At 40.6% G+C, this 18,971-nt stretch overlaps 2 protein-coding genes across 2 annotated transcripts; both read left to right on the top strand.

Annotated features, from left to right (window-relative positions):
- Positions 1-8,450: 8,450 nt before the first annotated feature.
- Positions 8,451-9,956, top strand: LOC140325364 (E3 ubiquitin-protein ligase TRIM11-like). Its single transcript, XM_072403190.1, has one exon. The coding sequence runs from the start codon at positions 8,451-8,453 to the stop codon at positions 9,954-9,956; it is 1,506 nt and encodes a 501-aa protein (XP_072259291.1).
- A 3,747-nt stretch (positions 9,957-13,703) lies between these two features.
- On the top strand, positions 13,704-16,816 carry LOC140325610 (E3 ubiquitin-protein ligase TRIM39-like). Its single transcript, XM_072403540.1, has one exon. It carries the CDS (start codon positions 13,730-13,732, stop codon positions 15,326-15,328), a length of 1,599 nt encoding a protein of 532 aa, XP_072259641.1. The 5' UTR covers positions 13,704-13,729; the 3' UTR covers positions 15,329-16,816.
- The last annotated feature ends 2,155 nt before the right edge of the window (positions 16,817-18,971 follow it).

Genomic DNA, 18,971 nt, shown 5'->3' with positions numbered 1-18,971 from the left:
CTTTACAAATATTTGGTTGTTGGAGTTAAATACTCCCCCCCATATATAGTTTCTAATACATCTCAAATATTCACTTCTAGAATTGAAACTTTACTATATGCACAATTTTTCTAATAAAAGTTGGAGCAAACCTATTCATATGAAGTAGGTTCATAGCCATTAAGATTACTTTTACAAAAAAGAATGGCTAACACACATCAGTACTAAAGCAAGAATACATGACCGCACATAGGAATATATTGCAGGTATTCCCCTTAGTGGATATTATACATATTGTTAAGATAATTAAAAACAACAACATATGAATACCTGACACCTTACCTGTATGAATTACAGATTTTGGATGATTTATCGCTATGCTTAAACGGATGTTATAAGCACTAACCATCACAAAGTTACCAAAGTCTAATAAACGTAGATTAACTAAAATCCCATGAAAGTTTTGGCATGAAATTTGAATTCCTCTCCTCTTCTTTAACACGTTCTTTATATTCAAAGGTTTCACCAATAGGTGAAACAAAAGTTGGAGCACACCTACTCATTGGAGGTAGGTTTACACCCACAAAATTTAAATATTTATTCAGAATGGTTAGCATAAATATTTTAGAAGTTTAACCTATGTTACACCTATGTTTCACTTTCAGAGTGCATATTAATACCAACCCAATATTACATGACATCCTTACATTGATTACATAGGAATATACTGTAGGTATGCCTATACTATATATATATTATATATATATAGTGCTAAGAGAATTCAAAGCAAGTTACTAACACCAGATAATTTATCATAATTCATTACAGATTTGACATGATTTATAATAAGGTTTAAACAGATGTCCTAAGAAGTAAATATCAATAAGCACAGTAAGTGGAATATTATCACAAGGTATTTATTGATTTTTGCTGTATTATTCCATATATATATATATATATATATATATATATATATATATATATATATGGATGTATCATTAAATTGTAACCCTAAGGTGGGGTTTTATAATACTCCTTTTATAACAGATTTTCTCTATGTCCAGATCGGTCAGCTTGTTCAACCATAAAGTTTGAAGCGAAAGGGAGACACTTCTTCCATGGTCACCAACAAAATTCCTTCAATCTGACATTCACATTGGAATACTATAACAAAACTTTTTCATTTTTTTTACATACACGATACAAGATGATCACACCATATCTACCACACGTTTAAGGAAACGCACCGCTGGAAGTGGCAAGTGCCCCTCATCAACACTTGATTAGAAGCACTATTTACTGCTATGAAGAAACTGCCCCTCGGATGAAGATTTCTATAAAGAAGCTAAAGCACTCCAAGCTCTTGGAACGTGAATATCCCAAAAAACTTCCCAAACAGGCATTGCAAAGGGTGAAAATTCAATTCAGATCAGATTAATTAGTCAAGAATCTAAACACATGTAACCAATCTAACACAACGACTAGAATTATCACAAGATTCACCACAGTAGGATACCCCAATTATGTGAAAAACACTGGAATATTCTCACATTGGACCCCCAAATTAAGAAGTTTGTGGGAACAAAACCTTCAATTGTTTATAGAAAATCTCTTTCCTTAAGAGACCAATTACTTTCAAGTCATTTCTCTGAACCCACAGCACAAGAAAAACCTTTAAACACCACAGGTACCTTCAAATGTGTGCACTGTTCCCAGTGCCAATGGATTAGGGAAGCACTTTGTGTCCCCCTGCCAAACCACATTACCCCAAACAATTTATTAACTGTTTTTCTATCGGTATTATCTACTTGATTGATTGTGTCTGTGGTGGGAAAGACGCAAACAGCAGTCAAAAAAAGAATATATGAGCATACATATATACTCCCCTCTAATTATTTTTAGATTGTAGGCCTATATTTCTAAGGCATACCTCACCAAAATATGTCCAATAGTTAATAAATGTAATAATAATAAACTTAAAAAAAATCTGTTTAAAAAAAAAAAATTGTAAAACATGTAATATAACTGTACAGTGTAATATAACTGTACAGTAGCATGTACAGTTCTATTGTACATGTTCTATGTTCTATTATAATTTCCAAGGTTTCCCAATCCCCTGAGGAAGCCCGATAGTGCGAAACATGTCGGGGTTAACGGACCAAAAAAAACAGTAACATACTGTAAGAACTAATCAGCACTAATAAACACCACTGTTTAATTTTAAAGAATTACTACCCCTTCTCACTGGATAAATGTAATACAGCTGGAAAAGGTTCCTACAATCTGTATAATTTAGGATTGTATAATTCAATACACCAATTGTATTATATAATTTGTGTACATTTTTAATATATAGAGCCAAAAAAACCCCTCTTTCTCCTTTGTTGTATTCTTTATACACAAACAAATTTATTCTAAGAAATGATAGTGATCAAAGTCAAACTTTTTGATGCTATTAAATATACCAGGTTAAGAAAATACACAGGTAAGGTTATACTTACCTAAAAGAACATCTGAGAAATAAACAAATAAAATAAAACAATCGGATGAGAATCGGTATCCGGGGAGCGGAGTGACTGTTGTAATGGTGGAAACAATACTGAAGCGTCCGGCTCGGTAATGGTTCCCTCATACAACTTAATACTACACTGACGTCATGCTGCGCCTCCCTTGTTTTTCCATCTCTAGTACAGTGCGTGAATTTAGTGAAATATAAAGGCGAAAATTGTCATACAGGATATAGGAATTTATTAGAATGTTATTTTTGTTTAATTATTATTAAAACATAAAAATTGCAAATAATGTCCTGGGGGTATTAAAACTAACACCAGGACAGGTTGGGCATTTTTCTGCAAGAACACCATTAGGCAGAGGCGCAGGACATGTCAGGTAAAGTCACTGCTGACCCCTCCTGAAATTACTAGATGCCTGGTAGTCATGCTGAATCAACAGTTTTGTATTTACAATTAGTGACCCCAAATGCTGACTGCAGACACCCTGAGGGTGGTAAGTCATTGAATTAGCATGAAAGCCATGAACTTGGCATTTCCTAAATCACCAAGATGGCTGAACTGTCCAGAGGGTCCAAGAAGTTTTCCACCTCAAGTAGTGAAATTCTGGCATTGACCCAGCAGGGAGGACGGATATGATCAATACAACTTAAATCAGCTGGCTGAACTGGTGTCACCGGTATAGGAATGCATCACAGACACACCGCAGGGCAGGGCGACCGTCTGGGACAATTCTTTAATGATTTAGAAGTCACCAAGCAACACGCGTTCAGTCACAGACGATATATCATTAGTATTTAACTATTTCAAGTTCACCCTTCAACCTTCTCCAGGTCTGTGCACAGGATCAGTATGGCAGCCAGATAATTGGCATTTTCAGCAGTAGCAGCCTGTGTACTCCTTTTAGGATCTGGGAGATTCATTGTTTGGGGTCCCAGGGATCACTGTCACCAAAAGAGATGGGAAATGGAGTTTAAGAGGTAATCATCCAATGGGGACACCTGTCCTGGCAGAGGGGATTTTCCTTCACTTGGGGTGATTTTCTTTTACTTTTTGTTGTCTGTACAGCATGCAGGAAAATAGTTTTTGATATACTATGAAAAGGTTCCGTACTTGGGGCTGGTGATACAATAATAGGAATATTTGTTTAAAGCTGAACAACAAGCAAATATTGTCTAATTATAAGAGTCATGTGACCTTTGGGTATGTCCGCCAGACCGGTGCTTCCTGTAACACAGACCAGTCATTGCTGTTTCCTCTGTTCAGAAAAGGGGTGGCAAACTCTGGCCCGCGGGCCAAATCTGGCCCGCAAGGTGTTTTTTTTTTTTTTATATCCCCAGAAAATTTCCGAGGGTGAATTGCATCTGACCAGCTTGCTACTACCTATTGCAGAGAGTGATAACGCTACTACAATTCCCGGCATTACTCGCATCACTGCGTGGCCCTGCATTGTTGTTCTGTCCATAGATGCAAGTAATGCTGGGATTTGTAGTCTCGGCATTACTCATGTCTATGTGACAAGCGAGAGATCTCTGCCATTCCCTCTCACACATCACAGGCAATCGCAAAGGCAACTCGAGTCCAGCCGGTCTGCACGTCTATAGGGATGCTGGGGATGTCTTTGTGTGTGAGAAGGCTCCATGTAACAATGGGAGGGAGGCAGAGAGGGCAGCACGCCATTCTTCTATAACAGGTGAGCTGTAGCCTTCCTGTCACTATAGTCTTGTAGTGCAATGTTCTGCCATTCAATGATTAGCTTCAGTCACTTTGGGTTATATTATAATTATATGTTTAGCATTTATATTGTTAGTAGATGAATTGATGTAAAAAAAAAATTCTCAGGCCTCTGTTCTCTGTTGTGTGCTTGTTCTGGATTGAGTGTTGGGGAGGAACTCTTTGTTTCTGTGTGGGAAGGTTTTGTATCTAATGAGAAAGAGAAACTTCAATTTTTTCAGTGGATTTCTGATTTGGCCCCCCAACTTGATCTAGGTTTTTGATTTCGGCCCTCTGTGTGTTTGAGTTTGACACCCCTGGTGTAGAGTGATCGGTCTTGTATCCGCCCCCTCCTGTAGTGGGAGGGGTTACCAGGCCCCTCCCACAGCTCTGCACAAATGTCTATATACAGCTCAGTGAATATGTCAATGCTACTTTTAAGGTTAGATCTGGGTATTGGTGCACACAAATTTATATCTTTCATGGAATGTATTGCAATGAACATTTTTGTGTCCAGACTTTGGTTAAATGAATGAAAGATCATCTCTCACCGAATTGCAATAAACACCATCACCTTGGACACCTGTTCATTTGTATTAATGGCAAATCAATGGCATTGCAACTACATCAGCATTTGTTCTGAACAGGCCTGCATGTCTACACAGCCACATGAGCTGTGCTTTCCTAATTCCTAATGGATGTGAGCATACAATTTGCTGAATAATACACAATAAAATGCGTCATTCATTAAACAATGCAAATATTGCTGCATAAATGTATACAACCCATGCACAAAAAGTAACAAGCTCCAGCTGACAAAAAGACACAAAAGCTATATGAAGGCTCATATAACAGTACGTTTCAGGGCCAATTCCCACTATTGTGTTGCAGTATTGAGCGAGGATGCACATGCAGCATGCAACAACACAATACACAGAGATGTGATGCTTGGCACCTCAACATTCCCAGGCAGGGTAGCACATTGCATTGTTGCCGACCACAAAACACAGATGAACGTCCACTTCTTGGTGCATTTAGGTCTCATTCACACAATGAAGTGCAGCGCACACATTTTCCTACTGGAGGGTGCGGTCTGCATTTGTTTGTACTGCACAGGACATTGTACGTTGCATGTTTTGGGGATGTGATGGATGCCATTCACACTTGTGCATTGTGGCAATGAGCTCATGTTAGTACATATCATGGCAATCTGTGTGCAGTTTGTTGCAATTCATTCAATATTAATGTCATATTTATATGCATTGTCTAGTGAAGCCCAACATTTTGCAGTTCACCACACACTGCATATATATATATATATATATATATATATATATATATATATATATATATATATATACACAGGTTGTAATGCACTGCATTTGACCTGGAAGGGTCATATATATTGCAATGTTGCACATTGGAGGCCCATTCATTATTGCAAGACATGCATGCATCACGTGAACAGAACACTATGTGAATGGGCCCTCATTGTAGCCAGGCCATTACGGATCCAAGAAAATACAGAAAACATTTCTACAACAAATTGCTGCACAATATCTATCATGCATTTATTTATACAATTACAAAATCACTTCAATATACAATTAGACGGTTATAAAGTAGGGGCACCAAATGCACAACATTCCATACACCTATTTGAGACACTTTTGAACCGCATTAGTGAGCAGTTGCAAACAGATGAAATTGTGACACGACTAAGGAAATGCAACTGTTTACTACAGCATTTCCACAAACACTCCATTGCATGCCATTACCTCTGCTCAATACTCCCAGGCATCTAATGTTTGGAGCTGAGCGCCTTGGAGCTGCTACCTGCAAGCTGGATATCACTTATGATAAATTTATAATTAGCATCATTATATTATATACAAGAACCATTTTTGCAAGGCCTTCCCTTACCTCTGTGAAGTCTCCTTCAGGTGCAGCTATTATTGCACAGAGGAGGCTGACAGCTGAGACACATTATAATCAGGGAGGGAATTGATCAGATTGGGGGTCATATGTGCCGGCCACACACGTACAGTCAGGAAGTTCTTGGATCTGCATGTATGTTCTGTATAGCTGAAAAATAAATTGCTTTTATTCTGATACTGGGCACCTATGCAGCCAATTATGCAACCATTTTTTTTGTAAACACAGCCAGTAAAATCAGGACATCCCACCGAGATTTGATCTTTTCCCAGTTTTGGCATCACGTTACCTTGATTTTTTTGGTAATTTTGTGTCCCAATAAGGACTCTGGGCTGCATTAATGCACTTTAAACATCTTATGTCATGCTTTACTACTCATCGCATTAGGGCAGTCTGGCTAAAATAAATTGGCTTCCAATGCACCCCGACATTCTAAAAAAAGCAGAAGACCACCTTTTTTTCTCTTTTTTCACAGAATATTCCACTATGTGTTGCAATGTGCTACAATGCAGGTTGGTTGCCATTGTGCATTGTGCTGCCATGCTAAATAAATAGCATTGCAACGTGTGTTACAGGCACTACCGCACACATTACCACATCACCAGGGTTCCTAAATGTTGGCAAGTTTATAGCCAGGATCAGGGCCACATTTACATTTTTATGTTGTGGTATTGCATGTTACTGCATCAGGTGGTAATGCCTGCAACGTGTGTGTTGTGACAGTGGGTTTGGGTGCGTTGACATCATATTAGCTTTAATTGGGCTGCCTTAATGCAACACACACTAATGCATGCCATAGCACATGCGCATTGATCTAAATGGGCCCTCTGTATTTCTAATCTCTACTGGTGCACCTTTCAGTATTCAGCAGGAAGGATGCATTGCCTTGCACGCTATTGTGACTTGCCCCAATGCATGAACCACAGTGCGACATTATTTATTTCAAGCTAATAACACACACTGTCTTCCAGCTCCTGAGTCCCCACACTAAATCTCAATCAAAACGTCCTGTGGCTGTTTTCTTTTATCTACATTTGTTGATTTGTATCTGCAGTGTATTAATGCTCCTGATCTTTTGCAGCCTCTTTCTGTCTACATGAAATCCAGTAATGGCTGTACAGCATTATTCAGGGTGGATATTCAGTGGACTATAACTGTATAATGCGTGTTAAAACTCACTTGTAGTCTCCACTAGAAGCCCCTATGACAGGGTGACAACACAGGGGCACAACATGGAAAGAGTTGTCACATAGCAAAAAAAAGTTTTTCCATAGTAGCATCATCAGATATTATATTAATGAAAGCTGCAGATTTAAAATGACTTTGGAAATGATATGCGAGTCATGTGTAACACTTCCATGTATTTAGGCCCTGACGCAGACATCACGGTACTTCCCCCTGGCAAAGCTTTCATCTGCCATTCTCTCCAAAAGAGTAATCTTTGTCCAGGCATCACATCTGCTTCCAGGGCTGAGATTCCAGCTTTGAGATGGCATACGCATAGAAATTCATATGTGACTGTGCAAAATTACAAAGTTGCAGCCTGATCAATGAGAGGGAGAACTGAGGAAATGCTTCTTCATGCCTGCAGCAGACTACTGACATCATCTCAGCCCAGGGAAAGTCACTGACTGGAGCTCAGGGATGGCTGTTCTGGAAAGTGATACCTTTGCTGTATCTTGTAATATCTAAGCAGACTTGTAGGTCCTCTTTAGGCACATTGATATTAATGGAAAATGTGCATTTTAAATTGCAGGTCAGCTTGCATTACACGTTTTACTATAAGTATTACCATAAGGCGTTGTTGTTCTTGATTTCAGTCTAAGAAATTCTGCTTGAAAGGAGACACATGTGACTGTAGCCAGATCTCAGTACTGGAACACTGGGGGTTAATACACCTTCTCTAAGGGCCCATCATGTCACTACAGTACACGTGCATTGCATTAAGAAGCATTTCAACGCATGTCCTGCAGCAAGGTGAGTACATAGCAGCACATGACAACAAGACTTGTAACCCGTGTTTTATATAACTCGCCCAAGGCAACCAATCAGCTTCTCCTTATCATTATCTAACTTGCCTTGGGGCCCTAAGCTGTGTGGCGGTCAGGGGCCAACATGAACAACATTTATTTACTTCTTCAAATGGCTTATTTTACTTTTTTATTGCAGGAGCCAGGACTGGAGATGGTTAACTAATAATGATAATTTGTAGGTGAGGTTTGTCATTCGAGACTCACCCTGATTTGGAATAAAGTCAAACAAGCTCTTCTGGATTGCTAAAACACTTTCACCTCCCGTTCAGCATTTTTAACTATGGCTTCTGCTGAGCTGAAACAAGCGCTGAGCTGCTCCATCTGTGTAAACCTTTCCACTGACCCGGTCAAGCTGACCTGCGGGCACAGCTTCTGCCGACTCTGCCTGGACCGTGTGCTGGATACCCAGGAGGTGTCTGGAGCTTTTATCTGCCCAGAATGCAAGGAGCAGATCCATGAGAGACCTGTCCTGTCTGGGGATCAATTGCAGCATGAAGAACCTGGAAGCTTTTGTGATTATTGCATGGAGTCTCCTGTGGCAGCCGTTAAATGCTGTCTGTTGTGCGAGTCTACTTTATGTGGTGACCACCTCAACGTCCACAGCAAGTCTGAGGAACACGTTCTAAGTGACCTGGATATGGTCTGCCTTGTACACAAGAAAGACCTGGGGTTTTACTGCTTTGACGATGCCGAGTTTATCTGTGATGCCTGTGTTTTGTCTGAGAAACACGGGAACCACCTGGTGAAGCCGATCCAGGAGGCCTCAGAGGAGATAAAAGACTTGGGGAAAGATCTTCTGGACCATCTAACCTCCAAGATAGCAGAAGAAGAGAACAAGGTTCAAGGTCTAGGTGAATCAGTAAAAGTAACGCAAGAAAAGTTGTCTTTTATGAAAGATAAGGTCAGTGTCCTGTTCAGAGACATCAAGAGACAACTGGATGACCTCGAGAAGAAAGTCCTGATCGAAATCTCCCAGCAAGAAGAGCAAATTTCTGTCTCGGTTTCTGATCTGATCCAGAAGTTGGAAATAACGAAGGATGAGTTATCCAGGAAGATGCATGACATTGAAGAACTGTGCAACATGAGCAACCCCTTATCTGTTCTGGAAGAGTGGAAGACCATCAAAGAGGAACTGGGAAAAGCGGAGAATGGATCGAACGTTGGGCAAAAGCCAGCCGGTGATCCAGATGTGGGCCTGATCTCAGTGACTTTACACATCAGATTGAAGGAAATCTTCACTGGCGCCAAGAGAGAATTCTACGTCCACCAGGCTCCAGACTGTAGCCTGGACATCGACACTGCTTCTAATAACCTATGTGTATCTGGGGACTTAAAGACAGTGTCGGCCTCAGAGGTAAGCCAGAATCGCACCAAGACGCCGGAGAGATTCCAGTATGATCAAGTTTTGGGGTGCAAGAGTTTCCTCTCCGGCAAACATTACTGGGAGTTGGAGACTGGAGAAGGAGGCAATTGGAGGCTCGGCATGTGCTATCCCAGTATAACCCGGAAAGGCTACCATTCCCTCATTGGACATAGCAACAAATCCTGGGGTCTGTGTAGGTATTTTAACCAATACTTTGCTATACATGACAGGAGAGTGTTACCAGTCCCACACAAACCATCCTGCAACAGCCTGGGGGTCTATCTGGACTACGAGGCTGGGCAGATATCCTTCTATGAACTCTGTGACCCCATCAAACCTTTGTACACCTTTTCTGTTGCCTTTTCTGAACCTCTGTATATGATACTTGGTGTATATACGGGCTGGGTGAGAATCAAAAATTAGTTCTTCAAATCACAGAGAGCTTTCTGAATTGTGGTAAAAGGTTGGGCTTTACACCATGGATGAAAGATGAGGGAAAGATGAGATTTTCCCTGTGATATGGAAACAATCAGTAAAGGGAATGCCAAAGAGTAGACCAACTGCAATGATGAGGAGCACCAATATATTTATAGGCTACTGGGGCCCAGAATGCAGTGCAGGTGGTTGAAAAAAAACAAAAACTGGTGATACGGGGAGCAAAATTGCACCAGAAATGTAGGGATGAGAGGGGCAAAGAAAAGGGTTTTTATTACTGCTGTGTCTGTGCTGGACATATCCATCTTCTTCTTTTGTCCCGGTGACCATGGTCACTGAAACACAAAATTGGGGGAAATCCAAAGTTGTTAAGATGTCTGAATGAGAGGTGAAAGGTGTAACGGAAGCTCTGTTGTTTTGGGGGAGATTTGTTCTGCATTTCTGTTGTGTCCCCAGAACAAAAGGGAAATTTGCCCTAGCAGTGCACAAGACAAAAATAACCTTGTAGGGGTTTTATTCTTTCCCTAGCCATGGTGGTATTTTCAGCCTTGTGATGACTCCTACAAAAGCACCTAGACAATAAACAGAGAAAGTGAATTACATGCATACAGTAAGTGTATTTTCTGCAGCATTTATGGAGGGAGAGTTTGGGGATCCCAAAAATGTATTGAGTTTGTCTTGATAAAACTATGTTGACTATTATTTCGTCTGTGGCACTTGCATTTTGTTTTATACCTTAGTTAATTTCCAGCCACTCTATAGGAGGTACCATGGTTGTTGCTGAGCATCCTTGACAAAGCCAATAGGCTTTATGAATTCCTTTTTTTTCCCATACAGCTTTAAAAAAATATTACCTAAAACCTCAGCATATCTTTGTTGTGTGTTTTTGTTTTACCAATAACATTTAACAAGGTTTGTAGCCTATGTTATATTATATTTCTGCCACTAGGTGTCTCACTACTGTGATTTCCCCTTGCTATAGAACACACATTGGTGCAGAAATCTCAATAGTGAGTCACCTAGTGGCAAAGCTAGAGTATTGTAGATTTTAGCTAGACATACACTTGCTAGGTGGACCTAAGTGAAAATTTTACAAAATGTATTTTTACAACCATTGTAATTGAGTCTGCAGGACATATTGTGCTATGCAGAAATTGCCACATGTGTCATTTGCCTTCCTGCTTCTCCCTGTGCCTGGGGTTTGGGCTGTTCAGACAAGAATCTCACACCTTGGCAAACATTTACAAAAACATCCTGTTAATGAGAAGAGAAAGGACAAGTTTTGACAGCATTTGGCATCTACGGATTCCCTGTAATAACACCCTGGATTTGGCACAATCAATTCCATAAAATGCTGAATTGTATATCGGATCCTAAATAGTTATTTCTGCGCCATATCTGAGATAGGATACAATTGTTTTCCGGGATTTCATATTATAGAATAATGTTTTAAAGCGATCACATCTCATTTTTGGATAAATCATGTATTGAATTAATTGAGCTGATGTGGATTATACAGACTGAACGCTGCAATAAAAAACAATTACAATAAAATGCATTCGTGTTGTCACCTGCTGTCAAGGATGGGGCCCAATATGGCTGCAGGAAGGGAACAAGGGTGTACAGATGAGGCCATGGGGCATTTGGAGAAATGGAGCATTTGGTATTGCAGCAGCACCCCTGGCAGTGATTTATGGTGTGTCCCAACCCCTGTAACTCATTGAAGCTAAAAGCTTGGTTTGTTACAGGAAGTGGGAAACAGAATGGGTCTACTGGCAGGATCAACAGACAATGAAGCTCAGTTCAATTTGCAATCCGTATTTAATGTAGAGCGCTGTGTAATATGTTGGCGCTTTATAAATCCTGTTTAATAATAATAATAAAGGAGGGCTCAGGAAAACAAAAACTGCCATCACAGACTGAATTGTGTCAGTATTTATATTAGCCAGAATTTTATTGTTAAGCTAAAGGGGACCAAGCGGATGGATTACAGAAGAATCATAGTCCAAAGACTGCGAACATGGTGCAAAATACAAAAAACCTTTAATATCAGATTTAATATACAATACCAGTGGTTTGCTATAAACTCACTAAATAACCAGCAGGGGTCAGTAAAGCTTATGTGAGCCCACTGACTTACATTTAACAGCAGAATTTTGGTATTTGCAGCAGCCAATTAGAATTCAGGTATGAACTGTCTCAAAGAAGCCAAAGTTGTTACTAATGAGAGTTTCATATTACATTTTTTACACTGGAATATAATAAATAGGTGTTCAACCAATAGTAATGAACCAGTAAAGTGTCTATTTATGATAATCACATTTTATACCTTAATATTGGATACCAGGGACCTCACTTTGGGATATGACTTTCTCAAAATAAAGGGTAGATTTTGGTTTTAGGAATTTAAAGAAATAACCTATCCATGGTCAGGATTTTTTTCAGCTAGTGTGTTTATTAATGGGACTGGAATAGGTTTGCTGGGAAACAAAGGTAGGTGTTGCGTACCTTATCCGCTAGGGGGCTTAGAGCTACTAGTTATTATGATGCTTGGCCACTAGGGGGCTCACTTAAACTGGAAGTGAAATTTAAATAACACATTCAGCACAATTCTCTGCTGCGTGCGCATATCTCTGTGTAGTCCTCCTTTAATATATTCATTTGCAGGAAATTCAGTAAGTTTTCAAGTTTGGGGTGACAACAGAGTGCTGCTGCACCGAAACTCTAATCAGCGTTGTCAGCCCTGCCCACTGGACTACCAATGTTCTTTCACAGTCACGCACAATTGTTTTACATTTTTATAGCCCCGACATATACCATAGTGCTGTACAGAGAATACTGAGAAAGTCCCATATGTCTTTGTACATTGGAGCTGACACGCTAATGTCCCCCTCACAGTCATAAACTATTATTGTTATACATTTATATAGCTCTGACATACACCACAGTGCTGTACAGAGAACAACGAGAAGGTCCCATCAGTCTCTGTACAAAAGAGCTGACACTCCAATGTCACAGTCACACACTATTATTATACATTTATATAGCTCTGACATATACTACAGTGTAGTACAAAGAACACTGAGCCGGTCACATCAGTCTCTGTACAGAGGAGCTGACACCCTAATTGACCCTCTTAGTCACACACTATTATTATACTTTTATTTAGCTCTGACATATACTGCAGTGCTGTACAGAGAACACTGAGCCAGTCCCATCAGTACAGAGGAGCTGACACTCTAATGTCCCCCCACAGTCACACACTATTTTTTTACATTTATTTAGCACTGACATATACCATAGTGCTGTACAGAGAACACTGAGCCAGCCCCTTCAGTTTTTGTACAGAGGAGCTGACACTCTAATGTCCTCCCACAGTCACACACTATTATTATACATTTATATAGCTCCGACATATACCGCAGTGCTGTACAAAGAACACTGAGCTGGTCACATCAGTCTCTGTACAGAAGATCTGACACTCTAATTGACCCTCTTAGTCACACACTATAATTATACATTCATATACCTCTGACATATACCGCAGTGCTGTACAGAGAACACAGAGCCACACACTTAACTTACAGAGAGAGCGGGTAAAAGAGATCATTTGAAGAAATGCTGCAAATTCCCAGTGCAGCTCATTATGTATAACTGGTTCCTGCACAAGCCATGGGTAACGAGGGGTTATTATGGATTGCCCCGCCCCTGCTGCTGTCTCCATCCAATCAGTGTGCAGTTTCCTCTTCCTGTTTTCCAGCATGGCGTCTGCAGACATGAGAGAGGAGTTGAACTGCTCCATATGTCTGAACATTTACACCGATCCGGTCACATTGAGATGTGGACACAACTTCTGCCGACTCTGCATTGATCGCTTTCTGGATACCCAGGCAGAATCCGGGGTTTATTCCTGTCCAGACTGCAGGGAAAAGTTTCACAAGCGCCCTGTTGTGCACAGGAACTTGGCTTTACGTAATATAGCAGAGCGGTTCCTGTCGGTTCAGAGCCAATGGGAGGATTCTGGGATCTTCTGTTCTTATTGCATTCACTCACCTGTACCCGCTGCTAAATCCTGTCTGCTATGTGAAGCTTCTCTTTGTCACGACCACCTGAGGGTACACAGCAAGTCTGAGGAGCACATCCTTAGCGATCCCACCACCGCCCCGGGGAACAAAAAATGCTCCATCCACAAGAAACCACTCATGTATTACTGTACAAAGGACAGATCCTGTATTTGTCTGTCCTGTTGCCTAAATGGAGATCACAGGGGTCACCAGGTAGACCTAATGAACGAAGCCTCCGAGAAGAAGAAGAAGAAACTGCACGCCGTCATGGAATCACTGAAAGCAAGCAAAGACAAGACGGACACCAGAGTCAAAAGTCTGTATGAACAACGGAAGCAAATTCCAAGCAAAGCTGAAGTTCTAAAAAGAAACGTCAACGATTTGTTTAAGGATCTCAAGAAACATCTGGATGACCTGAAGAAGAAAGTCCTAAATGAGGTCTCCAGACAGGAAAACCAAAATGCCTCATCAGTGGCTCATCTTATCCAGCAGCTTGAAATAAAGAAGGTGGAACTGTCCAAGAAGATTCATCACATTGAGGAGCTGTGTAACATGACCGACCCATTGTCCGTCTTACAAAACCCCGATAGAGAAGGCTTCGGCGATTTGGAGGCAGAGAATGAAGGTCAATATGAAGACAATGATGTGAAAAAGGATGAGGAGAACATCCCTAACCCTGCCGATGTTGTAGATGAACTAGACGAAGGAATGATCTCAGCGATGTTGCACAAAGGTTTATCTGATATCATGACCAATGTGTCAAAAGGTTTCCACACTCCGTGGGTGTCAGAAATTTTACTGGACGTCCATACAGCCTCTAACAACGTCCATATCTCAGGAGATCAGAAGACCGCATCTTGGACACAGAGATCTCAAGGTCGCCAAGAGAATCCAGAAAGATTTCAGAGCTTCAAAGTTCTGAGTTCCACAAAGTTCTCATCTGGCCGGCACTTCTGGGAAGTGGAAACGAATAAGCAGGGGGACTGGAGGATAGGTATGGCCTATGCCAGTATTGAAAGAAAGGGAGACCACTCCAATGTTGGGAATAATGACAAGTCTTGGGGTTTGAGGTGGTGGTGTAATCAGCTCTCTGTGAGATACGATTGTAAGGAAATCAACCTATCTCCTAAATTCCTAAGCCGTTCGGTTGGAATATACTTGGATTACGAAGGTGGGCGCTTGTCGTTTTACGACATGTGTAGCTCTCCCAGACACTTGCACACTTATAAGGCCAGATTCACCGAACCTTTGCATGTTGTGTTTGCCGTATGGAACAATGCCTGGTTGAAGATTTAGCTTTCACCATCTTGTGATAATCAAAGCTTATGAGCTCATATTTTTTTTTCCACTATTGTGATGATCTTTAGGTCAAGGTCCATTTGTCTATATAACGGGATAGAACAAAAAAACTTGATTGTGGGGCTTGGTTCTCCAAACCGGTGTATCCCAACCCGGGTTCCTCCAGAGGTTGCCTGGGTTTCATTAAGCAATAAAAAAATTTCTGACTCTCAGGTCAGTTTAAGACGACAATGATCATTTTCTTATTCTTCCCACTGATCACCACACTAATATACTGTGAGTTGTGGATATAGTAATTATAGCAGGGGTTCCTTAAGATGTGAACGTTTTTTTTTTTTCCCAGGGATTCCTCCATGTTATAAAGGTAAAGAAACGCTGCTATAAATTAAATAATTAGTGTTAATGTGTGAATATTGATGTTTGTAGGAATCGTAGGCAAATTACTGCTGCTATTGCTTGGTGCATTTATCTCCAAGATGGGTGCTTTTGATTCCGGTCTATGTAAGACTAATATTCCAGTTATGGCTTATCTCCTCAGCCACCAAAGTTCTTTAGGGGCCAAGTCCATCCAAAACCAATATTCCAGTTATAGGTATTCATGGTAGTCTATAGCTTAGGGAACTGAGCAATGTCTCCTCAGCCACCCAACTTCTACAGATACCAAACTATCCAAAACCAATATTCCAGGTAGACAAGATGCCCGATAGCTTAGTCATTGGTGGGCTGAACACCCACAAGCATTATATCACTGCTATAGACCCCTCACTGCCTGGCTTTTCAAGTCTAAAACTTCTTCCTGTATATTGCAAAAAATGAGTAAGAGATTTTGTACTGTTGACATGAAAATTTATTGATCAGTAGATGTAAATTTTACCCTTAATGATCAATGTTGGGTGACGTGACCCTTAAGAACTTCACCACTTACAAATGAACTAGAAAATTGGTAAGGTCCTCTAAATCAATTTTCAAGGTACATGTAAAGCCAATTTTGCAGTTTTGGATAAAGGAAAAAGGGACAGATAAAATCCAAACGTCAAATTTATAAATCTGTACAGAATTTCTTCATAGTCTGTTTGCAAAAGAGGGACCGGTTCCTTGCAGGACCAAAAGTCCTAACCCTGAATTTGGGGTGGCTCTTGGCTTTCCAATGGTCGAGTTAGGACTTTGCTCAATCTGATGGCCTACAGCAGGAAAACTAATATCTTGTGTGATGGGTGAACTATGGAACACCACCTCTATTCGTGTTGCTGCTCTTTGCACATTCTTGTGTGTCCTGTCCACAAATCCAGGCCCTCTTCCTGCTCATTGTTTGTTGTACACATGTATCTTTCATTTATATATTTCTGTAATACTTAATTCATTGCTTATCTGAAAGTAACATTAAACCACCATAAAGAACCAATAGGTTTCAGTCTGTCTATATATTTATTTGTATACATATGAAATTAATGATTGCCGCAATAAAACCAGTTACTTTGAAAGTCACCTATAAAGCACTATTTTTTTTCAGTTCGATTCCAACCCACAGACCTGTACTAAGATAAGAATCAATGAAGTGTATGTCCGGGCTTCAACCAAATGATATAGAGGGGTGGGTATATGCAGAATGCTGTAGTCATTACAGTTACAGCTTTAGTTTAGTGGGTTGTCAGCCCAAACAGGTAGTAAGGAGTCCTCTGGGTATCTAACAGATCAGTATTAGGGATAAAGCTGTGTGTACATTTTATAGAATCGGCCATATAACTTCGATACTAGAACACAAGTTGTGTATATTCTTATTCTCAAGGGTTGTAGATTTAACTGTTAATCCTGATTTGCACAGGGGTATAGTACTACGCAAAAGCCACAAGCTGTTGTTTCTAAATTGAACACTAGAGGGAGCATTTAGCACATACATGGCAATTTTCTCCAGCGTTCTATCCTCTACAGCAGGGGTGTCAAACTCAAATACACAGAGGGCCGAAACACTTAGACTAAGTCGGGGGCCAAACTTGAAATTTATTGAAAAAATTGAAGAAGTTTACTACTTCATCCACAACTAACATAAACAAATCCCTCTGCACACACTTTAGGGTTGAAATGACTAATTTCTATCTAGCTATGCAGGCTGTTTGTTTTTTATCCTCTCACATCACAAGTTTGTCTGACACTAAATATTACACTGTGCAGTCTCTAATAGATCGAAACAAACGCAATGCCCCTGGTAGACAGGCACCATGTGATCATTGCCTAGGCTTTGTGTCACATGATGGGTGTACAGGAATAATGCATTGCATGTATTGAAAATGATGATGATGGGAGGTGGTAACGAGGGCAGGCGGGGCAGATGAAGTTCATTTTTGGAATGCCACTGTGGGGGGGGCCAGAAAAAGGACCTTGAGGGCCAGATTTGGCCCCTGGGCCAGAGTTTGACAGCCCTGCTCTACAGTAATACCATTCACTTCCTATATGCTGGGTTTAATTCCAGACCCGTCAATTTTAGGTGGACCATTCAGTAATTGCATGAATACATGGCTGATGCTGTATACAGCGACAATATAATTTTATTTACAAAAAAATTAAAAAAAAAAAAGCCATTATTAAGATTTGGTCTAGAGACTTTGCCTAGGCTGAGATGATGTCATTAGTCTCCAGAAGTAGATGGTGAACCTTGATATAGATGCCCTAATCTTTCATCTTCTTTACCATGGCCAGGAGGAGTACTATGCTATCCAAGGGTGTAGCACCACCCCCTGGGAATCAATGTAGGTGCAAAGCCTCCCGGGATACCCACATGACACATCCCGGGAGGCTCTTGGGTGCTCCTTCTGCGCATGCCCGAGCATCCGGAGTAAGAGCCTTTTCATGCAAAAAGAAAAATTTCAAGATCTCACTGCGCATGCAGTTTTTCCAACCTGCGCCACCTGGGTCGGGTGACGTAGGAAGAAGAACCAGGAAGAAGAGAAGATGGCGGTGCCCAGAGCGCCACCTCGGGTACGGATGGATCAGACTGCCCTGCGGGATTGAAGGTAAGTGTATTTTTTTTTTGTAGACACTTTTTAGTTTAGTTCCTCTTTAAAGGAAGACGATCATAGCAGAAACATCATAAATGCCATTTCTGTCTTGCCAGGTTCACTTTAATACAGATGCTTGTTTGCACATCGCGGCAACAGGATCTGAAAACTGCATTGGAAAAGCAAAATTAATACAAATCATGGTAACGGGTGGAAAAAGTAATTATAGTATATGTATATTCTAATTGTAGTCAAGAATATTATATTAATATTATATTCCTTCGCTGTGATGAAACATCAATCGCACCACGCCCTGAAACTCAGCAGTCCCACGCTTTGAAGCGCAATTCTAAAACAATCTTTGCATTTCATAAGGTCACGTTGTTGTTTTACAAGCACAGCCCTTTTTGTGAATGAAACTTAATGAACCTTGGCTTGGTCACCCACACATGTGGATATTTATTCATCATCATGGAGGTTGGTTAAAATGTTTCCAACGCGTTTTGGGGTATTCCAGGGCCTTCTCATTCCTTCATCAGGGCACATTGCTGGATGGAAAGGTCAAAACCAGAAAATCAGCATAAGGTCTGCTAAACCTATAAGAGACCCCAGCAGACCCATTTTTGACCAGACTTTTTTTTGGGGGG

Source organism: Pyxicephalus adspersus, chromosome 3, assembly GCF_032062135.1.
Source record: "Pyxicephalus adspersus chromosome 3, UCB_Pads_2.0, whole genome shotgun sequence".
NCBI lineage: Eukaryota > Metazoa > Chordata > Amphibia > Anura > Pyxicephalidae > Pyxicephalus > Pyxicephalus adspersus.
Note: the sequence above shows the minus strand (reverse complement) of the source record. Positions and strands in the feature narration are given on the sequence as shown.

Excerpts from the sequence above, each read along its gene's own strand:
- LOC140325364 (XM_072403190.1), top strand. The coding sequence starts at position 8,451 with ATGGCTTCTGCTGAGCTGAAACAAGCGCTGAGCTGCTCCATCTGTGTA.
- LOC140325610 (XM_072403540.1), top strand. The coding sequence starts at position 13,730 with ATGGCGTCTGCAGACATGAGAGAGGAGTTGAACTGCTCCATATGTCTG.